The 20,758-nt window shown below is 43.6% G+C and overlaps 1 protein-coding gene across 1 annotated transcript; it reads right to left on the bottom strand.

Moving 5' to 3' along the window:
* Window positions 1-256: 256 nt before the first annotated feature.
* C1QTNF4 (C1q and TNF related 4) lies at window positions 257-19,661 on the bottom strand. Its single transcript, XM_075152530.1, has 2 exons — window positions 19,568-19,661; window positions 257-1,756 (listed from the first exon to the last, which is right to left on the bottom strand). Exon 2 carries the CDS (start codon window positions 1,749-1,751, stop codon window positions 663-665), a length of 1,089 nt encoding a protein of 362 aa, XP_075008631.1. The 5' UTR covers window positions 1,752-1,756; window positions 19,568-19,661; the 3' UTR covers window positions 257-662.
* Window positions 19,662-20,758: the final 1,097 nt, after the last annotated feature.

A 20,758-nucleotide genomic window follows, 5' to 3' on the forward strand; every position in this document is an offset into this window, starting at 1 on the left:
AACTTCAGATTAAGAAAAGCAACAAATATTGTGAAACTTGCAATAAACCATAAGAGGTACCAACACTTCACACACACGAATGATAAAAAAGAGTGTACACGGACAGACCGGCTCAGTAACACATACTGCATCTCGTACGATCACCATGCTTCTTTCTCTTCTGAGCTGGTACCTCAGGCAGTGACAAGCCCACAAGTCTCACAAGTAACAACAAATTCCAATCGGAGAAAATTTTACATTCTTTTGTATTTTTATTACATTCATTTTCATTACATTTATTCCCTCCCCAGATATACAAGGAAAGTCACCACATCCTTTGCTTTCTGGATGCTGGGGATCTGCAGTAACATTACTACAGTGGTTCTCCGATCCTCAGCATCTCACTGCCCCAACCCTGCCCCAAAACTACCTCATGCTTTATGCTTAAATCAAACACCAACACAGGACACACACATACAACCTGTAGAGACCTCTCTATGGATGAACGGCAGACACAGCAGCGGCCCTGCGGACCGGGCACAGTGTGCAGCGTAAGGAAAGCACTGGACACATGATAGCATGCTCAAAGTAGGGGATGATATCCGAAGAGGAGCTGTACCCAAGTTCTTGGCACCTTGGCTTTTCTTATGCTCCTTTCACATCTGCATTTAATTATTTGACCCTTAGGGGGAGCTGGCACCTGGAAGCCACTTCGGCTGAGCCTCTGAATAGATCAGGAAGCCCGTGAAGGTGATGTACTTGCCATGGTTGCTGTAGGCACCATAGCCATCGTGCTGATGGCTGTAGAGCCAAACAGTGTCCCCATATTGCAAAGGCAGCATGATACTCTGGCTCTGCATCTCCCGCCTCTTGGAGTGGTTGTCATCATAGATCATGGCCTGCACCTCATTGTGGTTCTTCATAAGTTTCACTGACATAGTCTTAAAGGGCATTTTGCCAATGGTGAAGGAGAAATAGTATGCACCAGGTATACGGCATGAGAAGATGCCAGTGGAGGAATTGAAATCTTTTCCAATGTTCACAAACTCTGTGTCAAATGTGATCGGCTCATGCTGGGTTTGCTTGTCATCTGTCCCCAGGAGACTTTGTGAGCGGGCAACAGAAAACGCAGAGCGAGGGTCTTGTTCTCTGTTTGGTTGATCAGATAAGACACGTCGCTGTGAAGCTTCATTCTGTTCTCCGGGAAGTTGCTGAACAGTGTGATGGTGTAGCCCCAGCTCTTGAGAGCTAAGAGCATTCTGGAAGAAGGCAGAAGTGTCTGGGTAGATCAGGTAGCCATTAAAAGTTGTATAGGGGCCCACGTTGCTGTAAAGAGCATACTTGGGGTCTCCATGTAAACGCAGCCAAACTGTGTCACCGTAGTCAAGCTGCAGCATGGCACTCTGGCTGGCTACCTTCCGTTCTTTGCGGTGATGTTCATCATACACAATCACTTGCACCTCATTCTTGTTTCTCATCAGCATGACAGACAAGTTTTTCTTTGGGTATTTCCCAACAGTGAAGGAGAAGTAGTAGGCTCCAGGGATCCGACAGCGGAACAATCCAGTCTTGGGATCAAAGTCATTGCCAATGTTCACATACACTTTGTCGAAGGTAATGACCATCTCAGAGCTCCCTTCCATGCTGTTGGTTCTGGCCACAGAGAAAGCAGAGCGAAATTCAGTATTGGTGTCTGCTGGGAAGCCATCTGTAGGCAGAAAAATCATGCAGCAAAGGAAGCCAAGCAGGATCTGAACCTTCAGTGTCATCATTGTATCTGAAAGGAAAAAGAAGCGTATTTTAGCAGGAATCCCATTGATTTCCAGCTCATGCTCCAGTTGAAACCTAGACCTGAATCTTGCTAAATAGACAGGAAGGTTTATGTCCAAATATTGAGAAGTTTCCAGTGCATTCTCTGATCAGTGTATGGGACCGTACCTCAATTCAGATCCCAGCACCATTTTAATATTTTCCTAGCAAGAGCTGGACCTGTTTTCCCTGTACTCATAGGAAGAAAAAGAATCTTCTCCTTTGAAAGCTTGGCTGTCCTACAGTTTGTCTGCAAAACACTGTGTTGCTCACATTGCAGCGGGATGTCAGAGCTTGCTGGGGCTTTGCCAGAGCTCCTTTTTGTAGTGCTTTTATTCATAAGACCAAGGATGAAAAAAGCCCTACACAGACCCTGTATTATACAACCGAGATACAGCTGAAGGGCAGGGAGAAGAGGACATATGCTCTAGAGATTCCCATGCAGATGCCATGGCGTAGCACTGCACTAACTGTTTCACAGGATGTGGAAGCTGGAAGCCAAGTAAGTTGGTAGACCCCGTTATTCAGACAGACTTCACCATGAATCTGTGAAGAGTGTAAAGAAACTAGAAGAAGAGGGATTGTTTAGGGAAGGAAGGAAGACAATGGAGAAAATGAATGAAATGAAAAAAAAAGAAGGAAAACAAAAGATAAATAAAAGGCAAGTCTCCCAAAGTACAGAATCCCTGAGAGAGAACTGAAATACCAAAACCAGGGAAACAACTCCCTAGCGGGATAATAGACCGGAGAGAAAAAACTTCTTTGACCCTTAAAAAAGAGGTATAACTTAGGAGCTAATGGGATTTTCTGCTTCTAGTTTCTGTGATTTTTTTTTTGGACTGAGGCCAAAAATCATCTATTAGTGCTTTCAGGCTGAAAACAAAACTGCCAGTCATTCCAGTGAGAAGCTTCTCTCTCTGTCACCTCTCTGTGCTTATTAAAATATCATTCAGGCTGGGAGGCAACTGCCTGGATTGCAGTCTGCCCCATCTGTCACCCCAGAACTGGTGCCTTGCCAGCCCTCAAACAATGTATTCACAGACCAGCAGAACAGGAGCAAAACATGCTATTCATTGGGGGAAGGGGTGAAGACAAATCCTGAATTAAAAAGGATAAAGGGGTAAATATTTGAATCAACTGGGATTACCTAGTAATAGAAGTAAAGCAGACAGAATCCACATAGTCTGTGAGGTGGCAATGGGATCCTGTTTTGGCAAGATGTGATACCTAGAATCACTCACCAACAGGAATTCAGCCTGACCTACAGTCCCTGCTCTTTCACACTTGAGAATAAAACTGAAATCTGAAATGCAGCTCTAATAGATATGAACCCAAGAATGAATTACATTCTCACTTAATTACATGAAATTAAGTAGCAAAGACAAAAAGAAATATCCATCCATGTCCTAATTTTACATTAAATCACTTTTCACACAAATATCTCAGTATTTTCCTCCATGCCCCTGAATTCAGAATGTTTTTCTGACTTAGCCTGCTTCTCCTGAACGTATCCATGGAACCCCATGGGCTGCACTGAAGAGTGTTGAGAGAGCTGACTGATGTCATACTGAGGCCACTCTCTATCATCTTTGAAAGGTCATGGAGATCAAAGGAGGTCCCTGGTGACTGGAGAAAGGCAAATGTTGCACCCATCTTCAGAAAGGACAAGTGAGACAACCCGAGGAACTACAGGCCGGTCAGCCAGTTAGCCCCTCAGTTTGGCCCCTGGGAAAATCATGGAGTGTTCTTCTTGGAACACATTTCTAGGCAAAGGACATGACATTTAGCATGTGTTGCTCAATTGAGGGTAGATCATGTCTAACAAAACTGACTGCCTTCTTCCGAGAAGAGACCAGTGGATGTCACCTACATTTTAGCAAGGCTTTTGTTACAGTGTCCCAGAGCATTCCTGTATCCAAGTTGCGATGTTACAATCTAGGTAAGTGGACTACTAGATGGGTGAAAAACAGGGTAGGTTGTCAGGCTCAAGGACTAGTGTTTAATATTTAATTTCAGATGTCCTTTTTAATATTTTTTATCAATGACCTGGAGAAGGAGACAGAATGCCCGCTCATCAAGGTTGCAGATGACACCAAAACAGGGGGTTTGTCAATACACTTGGAGGCACAGCTGCTATTCAGAGAGACCTAGACAGGCTGAAGGAATGGACTGAAAAGAAATTCAGCAAGGATGAATGCAAATTCCTGTACCTGGAATGGACTAACCCTCTGTGGTGACTAACTGGCTGGGGAGCAGTGTTGCTGAAAAGGATCTAGGAGTCCTGGAGAACAATAATTTATACCTGGAGTTAGCGCTGTGCCCTGCAGGTAATGAAGACTAACAGCACACTTGGGTGTATCATAGAATGTAGCCAGTAACCACAGGCAGTGATTATTCCCCTTTAGTTGACAACTGAGTGACTCCAGAAGAGGGCAGCCAAGATGGTTGCGGTCTGAAGCATTTGTCCTATGAGGAGATGCTGAGGGAACTGGGCTTGTTTAGCCTGGAGAAGGGAAAGCTTTGGGGGGATATAGCAGTAGCCTTCCAGTACCTATGAAGAGGTTACTGAGATGACAGAGATAGGTTCTTCACTGATGTGCGTGGTGGGAAAATAAGAGACAATGGTCATAAATTCCAAAGCGGAAGGTTCACACCGCATATAAGCAAAATAATTTCACGCTAAGGGCAATTAAGAATGGAACAGTTTACCCAGAGAGATTGCGAAATCTCCATCCTTGGAAGTTTTCAAGACCAGACTGGATTAAACTGTCGGCAACCTGGTCTGCATTCAGCATTGGCCCTACTTTCAGAAGGAGGTTGGACTATAGACCTCCTAAGTCATGATTCCTGATTCTTTAACTGATTCCCATAGCTTCTGCCTTCTCACGGTTAAAAATTAACTCACTACTAACCCTAGCCATGACACTTACATGGAACTAACCAGCTAACGGCAGGTCTGACAGACAATCTTTCCTCCTGCAAATTAATTTAAGAGAGCACTTTCAATGGAACTATTAAGCCATAGCTAATTGCCATGCATCTGCTTCCATGCTGTCTTTATTTTTCCTCACTTGGCCACTTAGTTTGTGAGCTCCTCAGGGCAAAGACTCTCTCTCTTCCCAGTTCTGTACAGCATTTAGCCATTGTTACCATTTAAACAATACTAATAGGCCCTAACATCCCACCAAGCGCTAAATCCCAAACTGTCACACTGTGAGCTCAGCCTCTGGTTCAGCAGTATTATTTTTGCAGAGTGCTACGTCTAGCACGGCAGGCTCATTTCAGCTGCCAGCTTAGAAAACCAAGCCCTAAAGGCGAACTTATAAGGGCTATTAGATGTTTCTGATTCATACTCATCCATTGTTATTCCAATGATCACCATGGTGTGGCCACATGGAGAACCAGGATGACTGTGACATGGCTGCATGCTCTTGAGACAAGAAATGACAGGAAAGGATTTGGCATTTGCGTTTTTAGCCACACCAACCAGCCTGGTTCTAAAGTACTGCCTGTGCTCCAGAGCTCGCTCAGCGTATCCAGGAGTCAGGGAATATACTGCAAGCATGTCGCTGCTGGCCAAAAAACCACAAAAAGACAAAACAGTTTAATAAACTCTGTAGTGAATCTGACCTTATGTTCCTTCAAATGACCACTATTCTTGTTTCTGTCCCAAAGCTAATTTCTCTGTAATAAGGTCACTTTGAAAAAGGTTGGATCACTCAGTTACAGTTGCAAAGACTCTGCTGCTGCAGTCCCTTATTTATCAGCTCTTCCCAATAACTTACTGGCAAGTCATTTAAATAAGGCAGTTAATTATGCTGTGTTTCCATTAGCAAGTTGTTTCCTTGACAGCTCCCACTCACCACTTTCAGGACTATTTAGGTTCTTTATCTTTTTAAAATAATTTAGAAAGTATCTAATAACTGCCTCTCACATGAAACCAGTTTAAGAATAATTTGCCAATCATTAGGAAGACTCAGCTAGCTACAGGGCTGCCATAAACAGAGGCAACACACGACAGCTCTTGGACTTGAGTTTTAGCGTAGTAAGTCTGAAAGATAAAGCTTCCAAAATGCTCTGTCGCTCTTCCAGCAAATGCTTCTGGTGCCCAAGTTTTTTACTGGGATAGCTTTCTTCCAGCAGGGGAGAGAGAGCACCAGGGATGTGAGGCTGGCCATGGACACTGTGGTATCAGCCTTAAGTTCATGCATAAGGTTTAAAACCGCAGAGTGAGGTGAAAGACCCAGGCCAGAGGTGAAAAGTGGGTCTTCAGCATGGGCCACGCATGTGTCATACGTAGCAGCTGTGTTATTCTCATTACATTTACATAGGAGTCAGGGCTTTGTCCCCTACCCCACCATTCCTTATTGTGGTAACACCACAGAAGCCTGCAAAGAAGCTAAGCAGACCCAAGGGATAAACAAGGTATGCTACTGCCTTTACACTAGGCGATAGCAACAGGGACAGCAGCCCACAGGGAAGAAGTCAAGGAACTAGTTTTGGAATAGGAGGCACAAAACACATGATGGCGCTAAACAGTTCTCAAAGGCACTGACATTAAATTAATGACCTGAAAAGAAGGGGCTAAAATGGTAGTGACTCACATAGCAGAACAGGAGTTGGAAATCTTTTTTGAAAATAGACAGAATTCACCATTTACATGACCCAGGAAACTTTAATAGCTTTGCGCTGGCTGGAGGTGATTTTTCTGTCCTGGAACAGAATCAATCTACCAGTGGAAAGACAATTAGCTTTACTCTTTTACAGAAATCCATAGGTTTAGAAAAGGACTTTCAATAATAGAGAGGTCATCCCATTTTTAGACTTGCAGGTCAGATCTTCTTGTAAAACTCACAAGGGTTTTCTTTTTATTCCAAAATATTAATAAGCTAGATTCCCTAGTCCTACCTTTGGCAAGAGTCCTTTAATTTCAGTGGGAGTTTTACCCAGAAGATCACTGAAGAATGAGATATGAAACAAAAGTGAAGCAGTGCAGTTGGATTAACTGTTAGTAAAAGTTCTTAAAATCCTGTAAGCTGCTAGAGTAAAGCCTTGTTCTTCCTAGCTCTCACTCTAATATTTAAGGACAGCTGCAAATGTTTCAATTATTTGAATCAGTGAAAGTCTGTGTAATGAACAGCCTTCTTGAACTAGAGTTAGCAAGATTTTTTTTTTCCCAGATACCACATACTGTCTGCTCCACTCATCCGATACAGATTAAGAGCATCAGGTAACAATGCAAATGCATCACTTCTGACAACATCAAGGAGAAATTAATTGTAGCAGATCCTCAAAAGCAAAATCTGTGTAAGGAGTGCTGTGTGACAAAATCAGGGATTCACTTATGGCTTTGGCCTTTCTCTGCTTTTGATGAATGTGGTTTTTTGAACTCTGGAACAATCCTGAGAGGTAAAACATTGTCTGAAGCATTCAGGATGCTTTTTGGAAACTATAAGCCATATTTGGAATGACAGAACTGTATGGCATTAATACAGAAAGTACTTAATTTTAAATGTTTCCTTGAGTCAAGGGAGTCCTTTAACATAATAAACCAGCTTCTGTGTTCTCCAAAGATCTGTGGAGAGACAAAAATTCTTTTGAAGTGCCTCAACTCCAGCCATACTCAGGAAAAGAAAATGGAGAGACTGTATTTTGGCATAAGTCTCTAATGTTAGCCTGCACTTCAGAATATTAATTAAAGCTGCTATTTTTCAGCTGAAGCTCTAATGATTCTGTTTAAGCTAAAATGATGATATATAAGATGATGTATATTCACTGATCAAAAGAGAAACACGATAGTTCTGACATTAAGATTTTTCTTCCTATAACAGCATTCAAGGAAATTTGTTATACACATTTGAAGTGCCAGGGTGACAAACTGTGTCTTCTGTTTTGGCTACTATGTATATTTAAAATCATATTCATTTAGACAGACAAAGTGGTGTTTTAGTAGAGAAGATGGCTGAATAAACCCTAGGTGGGAGCAAGGAGTTATTCTAACAGCCTAATGCTTTAAAATGTAATTTTATTTTTTTTACATCCTTTTCTAAATGAACAAATTACACAAATCCAACTCTCCACCACATACACACTCCTCAAGCAAACAAGATTATAAACTGTAAAGCAGAGAAACATACGCTAACTCTGATCAGAAGTGGAAGAACAGAAAACATTGTTAGAACATTTGAGTTTAAACTGTAGTTCACAAAATGTGTTGAATACCATAAAGTTGTCTGCACATGCAGTTAAACAAACTGTTGATAAGCCATCATTGAAACCACACGAGCAGTAAGTAGTGAGAAAAACTCGCCATTGCTGGGAATGAGTTCAGTGATAAATGGTTTCTGTGAAAGCATAGGCCAGAGAAGACTGGAAACCACAGCTGTGAAAGCCAGAAGTCTGTTGCTGTACAGTGCTTATTTAACACTGCTACCTTCAGACGTAAAACACTGAGACCATTTCAACAGCAGGAATTTTTGCATGGACCCAGTTACAGTTACAGTAAAATGCCAAAGTTAAACCATCTCTTTTCCCACCCCCAAACCTAATTTCCTTTTTTAGCCTTGTTTATGTGTGCATTTCTTTCTCCTGGTGTGCACAAGAGATGCTGAGCCTGTGGAACAAGGCTTTGTCAAAGCATCCCACCCCTCCAGGAGGAACCGGATTGTTGCACCAGAAGGCAGATCACACCGGCATAAAGGATTAACAGACACAGTCTGGCCTGGAATACCAGGAGGTATCTTGATAGGTAAAAGAAAGTAAGTGACACTTTGGCAGCGTATACCATAAAGATCTCAGTTAAGACAGAGAGGAAAGCCCCAAAAGGCAGACTGGCCAGCGCAAAAGCTAGCTCTAAAGAGAGAGAAAGGCAGAGAGACCTCAGAGAATGGAGTAGAGGGCAATTTCATTGTTCCAGGTGGCTGGGCTGGAAGCCATGTACTGGGAGGACTTTTTCACAGAAGTCCTGTTTTTTTTTGCTTTGGCTGTGGAGGTTAAACCGTATGAAGCACAGGGTCGCTGCCAGACAGACTGCCCCAGCAACTGACCTACTGGACTGACAGACACCTTATGAGGAAGAATGCTGAGCACAAGCAGCGCAATTCAGGCTGTTCCAAAGGCAAATGGGAAATTATTATTTAAAAATGAACAAGACTTAGCTACAGGGATGATTTTATTTTAAACTTGTCACCTGGCTTAAGATATTTCAACTATGGTAGTCTGCAAAGAAGCTGATAGCCTGCTGAACTGCACATCGCTGACTCTGTAGAAGAGCTTTTAAAAGGTGCTTACAGTCTAGAAGACATAGGATGGGGGACATGGGTAATAACAAGCAAATGTAGCATAAGATCTCTTACTTTTACTAGGCTATTATAAAGTCTGGGGAAAAAAAACCCCAAACCCTGCAGGATTAAAGGTGCTAAAATGAAAAAGTCAGTGAAATAAGACGGTTCCATTTCATCATCTGACCAGCTGGAATCAACAAGCAAGATCCAGTTAGTACCACAGCAGTGCTAAAGAAGAATGTGAAGAGGAAGATAATGGCTATACAGATCGTGAGAGACTCTCTTAAGAAGGCATTTCTGGGTTGGAGACAAAAACTGGGAACCTAAGGAAGATGCAGATGTGTTCAGCATCACAGACTACTCTTCTAATTTTTCTCTTTCAGTAAGAGTTTGGGCAGGAAAAAAATGAATGTTTTTCCCAAGAAATAATGAAGCATGGGGACTTTAAAGGGTTGATAAAGAATGAAAAGACTGTTTAGACAGCCCCACTGAACTCAAGCTTGTTCTTAGGTTTTCCTGAAGTGGTGGTGTAACTCACATCCTCAGGGACATTTTTTTTTAGAAAACATCACTGCTTTATAATGAATAGGGTAAACTGGGCTGTGAGTGACAACGTGGAAACACTATGTGGGCAGAATGACACTAGAATCAGTACTCTGGAATCAACTCAGATTCTAACCCCTTTATTCTTTCTGTTTTATTGTTACATGCCATGGCTCAGTTTTTCTACCCCACTTCCTTCCAGTGAAGGAAAGATTAGCTCTTGGGATAATCCCCACTCCTTCTGTTAACAAATGAAAGTCTAGCAGAGACTATAGGTAGGTATTTACTATAGGCAGGTATCTACTATAGGTAGGTATCTACAGTATAGGTAGTTATTGTTTGATTTTTTTAAACCACACTTTCCTCTATGCACCTAAGCAGCAGTTTTCTTCAATGCAGCTGAATGAATATTTTCATCCTCCAACCACGCAGACCAGAAGAGAAGGTTCCTATGCAGTTCTCAGAGTTGATGCCCTATTTGTCAATTTTCTTTCAATCCTTAGTTGTAACCAATACTTATAGACATTAAAGGAAATTTCATCAGGATGAGAGTAAGTGTTCCAGTTAAACACAGGCTGTACCGGCTTTCCTTCATGTTCCATACTGCCACTTTCATTCACATGCCCAGTTGTCCAGCAGACCTGTCAGGTACAGCACCATCAGTTGGGAAAAATCTTGCAGTGATCCTTTCATGTTCTCCTCTCGCCCCCTCATTAAGAATGAAAACAACTGTTAATATTTGTCCAGGAACTAATAGGAACCTGTGGGACCTGCCACCCATGAAGGTGCACTAAATAGGAAAGTCATTTTGACTCTCTATACATTACTGAAATCACAACTTTTGTGTTATACCTTCCTGTTGAAGACTGTTGTACGTGAGATTGTGGAGATATTATAAGAGATAATGGACCTGTGGTGTAGTCTGAAGGTTTGTTCATTGTCCTCTCTGTAATGGTTTTATGTCCTCAATTTCCTTTCTGTGAGTCTGTGTTCCTGCACTTTGTATCAGCCAATATATGATTTTAATTTAACTGCTATGTAAGGTCCTAATAAAAAAAAAGGAACACGTTTTAGATTTTTCTTATCTGTTTTCTTCTCTAGCTGCATAGCCACACCTTCTCTTTCTCCCTCTCACTTGAGTGGGCACATAATTCTCATTTTTCCTGGAACTCTGTGCCTGTAGTTGTTGCTTCCAACCCATCCCCCCACTCACTGGAATGCTGCCCTCCAGTCATTGCTCTAAGACCTGCCACATCACTCACCTGGGTAAAAGCTAGAGGGAATACGCTGGTTCTTGCTAGTTGAACATCAAACCACAGGTTAGGATGAACCTGTGGAGTCCAGTAGTCGTCCCCTAAGGGAATTAATGGATAACCGAGTGCCAGCTGGGATTACATGCAACAGCAACGAAAAGCATTTTTGTTTCCTAGTCATGTCTGAGCTCACTGACTGCTAAGAGCTGATTTAGCAATGCAACCAAAGATGTTGACAAGTTGGGTAATTCTGGTCCCTCTCTTGATTACCTGCAGTTAACAGAAAACTTTCAGAACGGGTGAGATTCAGTTCCCTTTGCTTGATAGATCAACTTGTAACACTATCTTTCATCAATGGAAACACAATTGATTCGGTTTTTTTATCCATCAAAGGCTGCACTGTAACATACTTTGAGAAAACGTCACATGCTATTGACTGATATTTTCTGACAGTAGGCTTTGCAAATCCATCTGAAAAAATTCTATCTGTACAGGGGCATTTGCCTACAGGAATGCTGCTTTCCTTGGGAGCTTTTTTTCCTTGTCTTGACAGGTAAGGCAGGAAAGCATGCTGTCTTTTAACATCTGCCATCACACTCAGCCAAAAAATCACATTCATTTCTTTTCATGCCCTGCTGTTTCATTACAGTGAAGATGCTCAGAGAACACTGTGAATTGCACTGCAGTGCTGCTCTTCACTGCCAACATGCTGCAACATCTCAATTTGGAAATTCACTGAGCTCTAGTTTAGTGAAGAAGGTGATAAAAGGCATTAAGATCTGTGTATCTTCCATCTCTGCTCTGGCATCTTCCTTTCTGTTCCTCCTCCTGCTGGGTCAGGACACAGGCCTGGAGCTGAAGAACTGGGAAGAAACAAGCATCATGCGCTCAGCAACAAAGCAGAGCCCAGTATTATTCCAGAATGAAAACTCTGCTCTGCCACACTCTGTTTGGGGAAAGGGAGGTGTTAGTCAAAGTCCACATACGCTAATGAGTCTTTTTTCTGGTCCTGTTCTCTAATTATCCAACATAACAGTCCTGTTGCTTTCATACCCCGTGAATTGGTAGATAGATCAAGAAACAATTATTTAAAGAATAATCATTGCATGTGACTACCCACATTTTTGTCACCAGCCAGTGTCTGAGACCCAGACTTCCTCTGGGTGGTACAGAAGTTCTTGATTAACAATGAAATTCTGCAATACACATAGCGCTCTTCACTATCAGTTGCTTTTCATGAATCAGGTTTATCAAATTCTCAGCCCACTAGCATTCTTTCTTTTATGTCTACAGATAAAGAGTTAAAAGTAGCAAAGTAAGTTAGCAAAGTTAGTAATTGTCATGTCTGTTAATACTGACCCTTCACAACCAGCAATGTGCGGTTCCCCATTTCCAGTGGTCTTTCCTGCCAAATCCCTTCTAATGAGACCTCTCTGAGGAATGCATATAGGCAGCTGGAACCTGGGCCCTTTCAATTTTTCAGCTATTTTACTAACAACTGCCTCTCAGAAGGCTATAGCTTGTGCAAATGAGACATCCCAAGGCTGTGAATTGATAGCCGATACCTTCAGGAAAATCCCAGCTTCCACTTTTTAAACTCTGAGTATATTTTGGTCCATGGATTTAATCAAGCTTGTCATCTTCTTCAACAGGGAGCTATGAAGTTCCTCCCTTAAACCCTGTACAAGTCAAATTTTCACAGTTGTTGAACTTGAATTTTTCTGGGACAATCTGACACAGAAGTGCTGCTGCCCACAAGGCAGAGTCTGCTGCCCTGGTTGGAGGGACAGAGAGAGGCATTTGCTGAATAATCTCCTCAATACACACAGAGTTTTACAAAGTTTTCCCATATCTGCTTTCTGGCTTTATATTGTTTCCAGTATTTAAAAAATGCCCTCATAATGGTAGTAGAAATGCTTGTGTGACTATTTTTGTAAAACTCCATCTGCACTGGGAAGCTGCTGGTAAAAGGCTTTGGCATTACCATCAGAAAGCGCTGCTGGACACTGCTGTTCACTCATCAGCTCCTCATTCACAGTGAGAAAGCGCTCAGAGCCTGTCAAGTGTTCACAGATTCCAGGCTCATCTGCGTGACCAGCCAGTTTCCTCCCAGGCAAAATTGCCTTTGACAGCTTGAAGCTGCTGCCTCTGATTTTTGCTTATAGGAAAAAAATTTTGCTAAAATACTGAAATAACGACTGCATCAACCCACTGGCAGGTTTTATGTAACTTTTAGACCCTAACTGGACATAACATAAAAGAAAAAAAAAAAGAATTAACATGAAGGATATGGCTGCTCTGAACACTGTTATGCAGATGCTTTATTTAAAGCAGGCTTGGATATGCATTAAATATGCAGCTCACACTGACAGAAGTGCCATTTGCAATAGCCTACACAATTTCCTCACAACCACACTGAGAAATTTCAGCCATGCACCCTAAAACCAAATGTTCATATTCAGTTCATATTTCAAGCCAACACTCCCTCTACTCTAATTCTTTCAGTCCCGTACCTTCCTTCTTCTGTCTAACGCCTTTCCTTTTCAAGACAATTATCAACAGCTTCCAAGAGGAGATTACCATCTGCAGAACCCTCTCCAGCATGCTCAGTAGTTTTCTGACCAGCCTGTCTCAGATTTCCTCCCAAGTTTCCTAGAGAACAATCCCTCCTTGTTGCCTCTTCCTACTAGTAAAAAGGAGATTTTTTACATTAGCTAGCCTTTGCTTTATCTCCTTCCAGAACCATCTTGTTCCAAAGCTGAACCTCCTTTAGCATCAGGTCACAGTAAGCCTTCTTTTGGATACCTTTTCTGTCTCCCAAATAAAGACTGTGTTTCATATACTCATATGACAAGTAAAGAAAGCAAAGAGAAGGATGGGAGAAGGAGAAATTAAATAAACTCAGGCAAAGCAATACAAGCTAATGTGAAACACTGGTCAGTACTTGGGTGGAAGGGATGTGAATTTACTTTGAAATATCTGGGGAATCAAGTGACCGGCTTTCTAAGCAAATCATTATTTTTCCCAAAGCGTTCAAGCAGCAATGGAAGATGGGGGCAGGAGGAAAAGCAATCAGAGCTTATATAGTGTCACAGTTTGTGCTTACGTGTCCCAGAGTAAATAAAAATATGAGGATTTCTGTCAATTTATGGATAATTCCAGTGTAAGAGTGTTTAAACAACACCAGATTATAATGCTGATATGCTACAGTTCACTGAGCAACAGCTCCATGAAAACAGCCTTCTAAAAATCACAGCCGAATTCTTCATTTTCTCCTTGTTTTGTTTGTTCAACACAGATTCTTTCCAGCAGTTGCTTTGCAGCGTTTCAGTCCCAGAGAGTACCTGTTTTCATAGAAAAAATTCCCTATTGCCTGGTTGGTATAAAAAACACTTCCACTCCTCCCAGTACGTCTTTAACTTCTCTAAGAGCTTTTCTTTTTGTCTGAGTTGAAAGGTCTAAAGCCTGGGGAGAGAAAAAAATCCTTCTCCCTTTAGGGGATTAAAAAATTCTTTGGTTGGACTCAAAACGTGTTCTATTCAGGATCTTATGTGCAGCTCTCCACTGCAGCATCCAAAAGAGATGATCATTGCTCTCTTAATTCTTTCTACCTGTCTCCTCACAGAGATCCAGCATTTTTTCACCATGCACAGGGGACCGTCTGTTCCATTTATATTAAACAATGTATGTTAAACCATGAATACTACAGGACCTAGATTTTCTCTCCCTGGAGGAATGCCTAAAAACATCAACTGTAGAACTATGCTTTATTTTATTTCTATTCTGAATTCCATTATTTTATTTCATTTAATCTCTAAAAAAGCATTTTTGGACTACGGTCTTTCATTCAAGGCGTAAAATACTAGAAGAGTTTGTATTTTCAGTTCAGATCATTTTGCTAACTGCTAATCCTCATTCATTTTTCTTTTTCCATATCATTGTTTTCAGCATTCATAGACTCAGTCAAGCATCTGCTCCAGGGAAATCAGAATGTCCCCTTCCCTACGCCTTCTCCAAAAAGAGAGACCTCTTTTAACCACCTTCTCGTAAGCTCTTACTTTTCTTTCAGGCTCTGTCAGGAAGAGCTGCACTGTGTTCTTGGTGCCATGCTAGCCTTGGATATCAGACAAACATCAGAACAGGGCCAGCAGACAGCTTTTATTTCATTTACATGAAATGACCATGTTGCCTTCATAAAATGACAGAAGAATGGTCTAGAAGAGAACTTAAGATGTCAAATAGTCCAAGGTACTTTCCCATGATAGGATCACTAGCCTAATTTAATTCTTCACAGATAATTGTCTAACATTCTTAAAATGATGGAGCCCTCACAACCTCCCCAGACCAAATATTCAACAGTTTTTATTATCCTAGATCCTAGAAAATTATTTCTGCAGTCTAAAATAGTCTTTCTTTCTGCTTCTTCTTGCTTTCTGCTCCACCCACCATGAGCCCAAAGAAAAGATCATTCCCCCCCTCTATTTTGTGTCTAAAGACTGTAATATTCCCCTGCCAGCTTTCTGGTCCTTGGGCTAAATAATTTCAATTCTTTCAAATTCATCTTGCAGGTCACGTTTTTCAGACCTCTGATGAGTCCTGCTGCCCTTCTCTGGACTCTCTCTCGATCTGATTGAATCGCACCTGTCTCGAAGTGTAATAACCAAAACTTCACACAGCCTCCAAGCTGAGGCTTTAGCAATGCTGAACAGAGCAGGAGTATTGCTTCACATGTCTTCCAGGCTGTATGTCTTTTATATATCCTAGCAAGATGTTTGCCTTCATTTGCAACAGCATGACATTGACTCATGTTCAGCTTGTGATTTATCATAACACTCAGATTCTTTTCTGTAGAGTTGCTTCTCAATTGTGCTTATGCAGTTGATTATTCCTGCCTTATTGTAGTACCTTGCATTTATCCCTACCGAATTTCATCCAGTTTCCTAGCAGTTCTTCCAATTTGTTGGAATAATTTTGAATTCTAATCTTTTCCTCCAGCATATTTCAAGTCTCACTGTTTTATGTCCCTGGCAAATGTGATACACCCACTCTTTATATTACCATCCAGGTCATCTACGAAAACACTGAACAGAAGCAGATCCAGGACACACCAACACAGCTATCATATCAGTTTTAAGCAGCTTGTGCTCCGTCTGAAGGACTAGCACAGACTAAAAGCACGCAGCTTATGAGCTCTGAATCTTCTGATATTATTTAAAGAAGATCTTCCTGTTCAGAAAATCATGTTTACCCAGTTTATAGCCTCCTTCACATGCTATGCCCTGCGCCTCACCAAAGCAAATATTTAAAATTAATGTACAACCATGATAAAGAATCTCAACTTTTACTTAAAAAAACCAAATTCAATCTCTCACTCTTATGCCACAAAAAATCGTTTAATATGTAAAATGAAGAAAAGGCAGGAATACTGAAACAATGAATGGGAAAGATGTGACCAGCTGTCTTCATAGACTTAGGGATATATTAGAAATGTCAGCATTTATCACATTCACTGTAGTTACACGAGCAGCACACACTGGAAGGGATGCACCGAGGCAGCTAGTTGATTTCAAAGGACTAAACATTTTCTTTGCATCTGCTCTTGACCGAAGGACTGCAGGTTCCTTTCCTCGGAGCTCAAACACCAGCCGTGGTGGTCACAAGCAGGCACTAACAGATAGTAAGCCTTTGTGTACATGGAAATAAAGATGATCTGGTATTCCTCCTGACAACAGTGGCTCGACTCTCTCATCTGGCTCTGCCTCTCGTTCCAGTAATCACTTCCATAGTTTCCTCAGATTCCTTAACCCAATATGAACAGTTTTTCTGGCACTGTGGCTGAGGGCCTGGCACAGCAGAAAGCTGTGGGATGAATTAACCGGCCGGAGGGTAAAGAGGGAGAAATAGGACTTTATGAATTTGTACTGTTTCCCAATGGGGCCCTAGTACTCAATTATTAGCCTCTGGAGTAGCCACTTACTGCTTGCCCTGTGATCATCTCCTGATTCTGGCTGTGTTACCTCTGCTGGAAACCTCAGACCTTTGATTATATGCAGCAGGAATTCCTCCTTTGTTCTCTAACCTGTCTGGAGGAAGTATGCAACTAGAGAGAGGCTTTACAGGGACAAGAAAGCAGTCGGAGGGATTGACAAGAGAGCCAGCAGCACAGCAGTTGTGTATTACTGGCTTATCTCATTTGAGCATCAGGCAAATTTCCTTTCCTGGGATAGGGCCAAAGGAAAAGGTAAAGAAAAGCTGAAAGGAAAAAAGAAGTCCTGACTTTACTTCAGCTTTGATCTGCTGGGCAACGGGATCTACACTAAATTTCTGGGTGTAAATCAAGAAGTAAGAGCTGAAGCTTTTAATCTCTACTGGGTGAAAATCATAGTCAGTCAGGTAGATTCTTTGAAATAACGTATGATGAACTATCAAATTGCCAAGCCATAATGTGTCTTCCAAGACAGTACAAAGATCCTCGCCCCTACAGACTAGTTAGTAAGCTGTAATTCTAAGGCAGGTGGAATATAATTTTCCTTAACTGTGCACCTTGGAGTAGAATGTACACTTCATACTTTGGGCATTTAAAAGGATAGGCGAATGGAAGAGTTCAGGAGTAAAACCCACCAAATCCTAACACCTCACCTCAGATGCTGGTAACAAAGCTCTAGACTTCAGCATTTTTAAGACTCTAGCATTTTCAAGCCCTATTTTTTTCTCTATTCTCATGCCTTAGAGTCAATGTAGAGATGAGTATCTCTAGGAGAGAGACGTTTCTCAACTGAGAATATTATATTCTCAGAGGTACCTTCTACTTGGAAATCTACCTTCACTACCAGATTAGTTCATTTCAATGCTCTCTGCCTATAACTACTTATAAGAATGTGGAAATTTTGGTATAATGTCAGTGATCACTTGGAGGCTCACTGCATGTTCACTTTCCAGTAGCACTGGCCTCTTTTTCTTTCGGTCTTCATATTATTGGGTGCTATGCACAGAAGGTTCAAATTATCTTGGCTCTTCACTTAGACATACAGTATTTCTCTGTGTGCCTGTGTTCATCTAGATTACTATTTGATACAAGAGTGAGTATTCCAAGAACTGGGAATCAACAATTGCCCTTGCTGCTGTTTGGAAATATGTCTATTATTAAAATGGAGAATATAAAAGCTATCATACACCTACTTGACTACAGATCACAGTATAGTTATCCTGTATTTCCATAAATATAGCTGCTGCCATTGTGAGTCCACCCAGCCTCCTGTATTTGGAAAATGTTAATGGATCTCAGTTTATCAATGAGCACTCTCTGGAGAGCACAGCACAATGGACAGATGATCACACCAGTAAAACATAAATAACAACAAATGGGCTTCCAAGTTTTGCCGCCAAATCTCTGGTTCCAATGTATTTTGTTTCTGCACCTGTCTGCATCTGTTTCTTCATCTACAAAACAGCAAATATCTACCACACTGACAAATTATCAGATTTAAACCAATTCCATGTCGAGGCCATAGGTTCTCCGTTATGGAGACCAAATGTACTTTGAAGGCTTTGTTTCTTCCAGGTTGAAAATACAAAACTCATTTGTAGAGCCTAGTCCACTAACCGTTCAGTACTCTGGTCTCAGCTTTTTAAAGGGGAACAGAAGGAATGTAGGGAGTAATGCTGCCCTACCGGGAATCCTTATTCTTCTTTGACATAGCTTTTACTGTTATAAATTAACCCTTAAGAATGGCTAGACAAGCAAACAGCTGCCCTATGCCTAGATAGGATCGCAGCCGCATTGACAAAGTATTTCAAAGTCTTGTTACACATCATGTCCCTGGAGAAGAGAAACTGCAGAAGGTTGCAATAGCATCAGAATGAATAATTGAAGCACGGCTCATTCAGTATGTGCATAAACTGAAGGGTCACAATGCTGCCTTCTAGTCAGCCAGCAGTGCAGAAACTCACTGAGTGTCTGATAGAAACATCATCTGGAGACACTGACCCACTTCCCTGGGAGCTTTTAGGGAATGGGTTGAGGAGGTGACAGTGGGATTGCCAAATACACGGAGAAGGATTAAGCTAGATCATCTGACAGAAAATTGTACATTACAGAATCAGTTGTGTATGCTAGTTTCAGGAAAACCCTCGGGAATCAGTTCCCCCAGGAAACTAAAGTAGAGATCCATGCAAGCTTAATCCTATTTCCCACCTGAGAAACTGCCCTGTGGGAATTTTCCAGGATGCCCTTCTCCGTGGCCGGCCCCTGGGACGTTTTCCGACCTCGGCTCCATGCTAAGCGGGGCCAAAATTTCATACCCTTCCCCACATAAACTCAACCCATTTAATATTGGAAATAAAAGGGGAGGAGGGCATTTCCCGCTATTGTCCAGCCCCTCAGTGGGGACGGAGAGGGAGCGCTGCCCGCCCGGGCGGCCGTCCGCGCCCTACCCGCCGCCCCCAAGGGCCACGGGCTCGGACACCGCAGCGTGTCCCGAGCGCCCGCCTTCGCAAGAACCACGGCCGCCGCCGTGAGAGCCCCGACGGCCCCTCTGCCGCCGCCCGGGCTCCGCTCCGTACCGACGGCCTCCCCACAGGGCAGGCCCGCCCTCGGCCCCCTTCCCACAGCCCCTGTCCGGCCGGGGGATCCCAATCCCAATCCCCTTCCCCTTCAGGTGCAGCCCGGCCCCGCCAGCAGCGGCTCCCCCGGCACGGTACCTGCTGCCGCCCCGCGGTGGCGGCTCCGCGGCGGCGGTTGGCGGTGGTTGGCGGCGGTTGGCGGCGGTTGACGGCGCGGGGCTGTGCGCGGGGCCGCGGCGCTGCCTGCGCACTGACAGCTCGGGAGCCGCGGCGGCGGCGGGGGCCGGGGCTGGGGCGGGGGGCTCGGGCACCCGGGGCTCCGGCGCCGAATCAGTGACGGGAGGAGGGCCCGGGGGCGGGCGGGAGAGGGGAAGGGGAGGGGGGCGGCGGGGCGAAGGGGCTTGGCGACCCTCTCACAGCCGGCGGCAGGTCGGCCTCCGGGAGGCGACGACGCCCGGCGGCGCTGCGGGCGGGGGAGGAGTGCGAGCGCCGACACGGGAAGGCGCGGCGGGGCGATGCGGCTGTGTGAGAAAGCCGGGCTGGGCTCCCCGCCGCCTTCCCGGGAGAAGAGGGCGCTGGAAACCGGTGCCGTGGGATTATGCGCCAGCCATTCACCACAGCGGCAGAGGGAGGCGAGGGGAGCGCCCCGCGCTCTTCCCCTCCCGGGGCAGGCCGCCGGCGGGGGCACCGGCCGGGGGACCGGGCGGCGAGGGGACGGCCGGGCTGCGGTGGGGTGGCGGGGCGAGAGCGCAGCGCCCTCCAGTCCCGGGCGAAGCGACGCGCGGGGCAGCGCTCCCACCCCGGCGGTCCTCGGCAGGTTGAGGAGGGAGAGGTAATCGCGTTGGAGTAAACGATGTAACCGGGGGAAACGACGTGCTTTTGGCTGCTCAAGGCCATGTTCATGTCTGACCTTCTGCTCTGGAGATTTGCGAGTCCGAAAGCTTGTCTATAGACCAGCTGTGTTATTTGGTCCATCAAAGGCTGGTATCTCTCTGTAGAAAGCTTGGCTTGCCTTAGATCATCACCTAATGATCACAAGGCTACTACTTATTCCTTTGAAGGTCGGCATTGATTTTTGCTGACAGCAAAATAGCAGGCTTTTCACAATCCTGTTCTATGTTGAAGAGCAAATTTGGGGTTTTGTAAAGCATGTTTATTGTTAGCCCTGTAAAATCTAATGTTGACTTCCAGAAAGAAGATGTAAAGATCTGGGTGTTTAAAGAAGTTCTAGCTCTCCAACACCAAAGGTCTTTCACTCTCCTATACCCACCTGCTTTGGGAGAAATTTAGATCCCAGTGTACTCATCTCAGAGTACAGATGGGGCACCT

Source organism: Calonectris borealis, chromosome 5 (genome assembly GCF_964195595.1).
Source record: "Calonectris borealis chromosome 5, bCalBor7.hap1.2, whole genome shotgun sequence".
Taxonomy (NCBI): Eukaryota; Metazoa; Chordata; class Aves; order Procellariiformes; family Procellariidae; genus Calonectris; species Calonectris borealis.

Bases quoted from the DNA above. Each gene is read 5' to 3' on its own strand.
- C1QTNF4 (XM_075152530.1), bottom strand. From the start codon at position 1,751: ATGATGACACTGAAGGTTCAGATCCTGCTTGGCTTCCTTTGCTGCATG.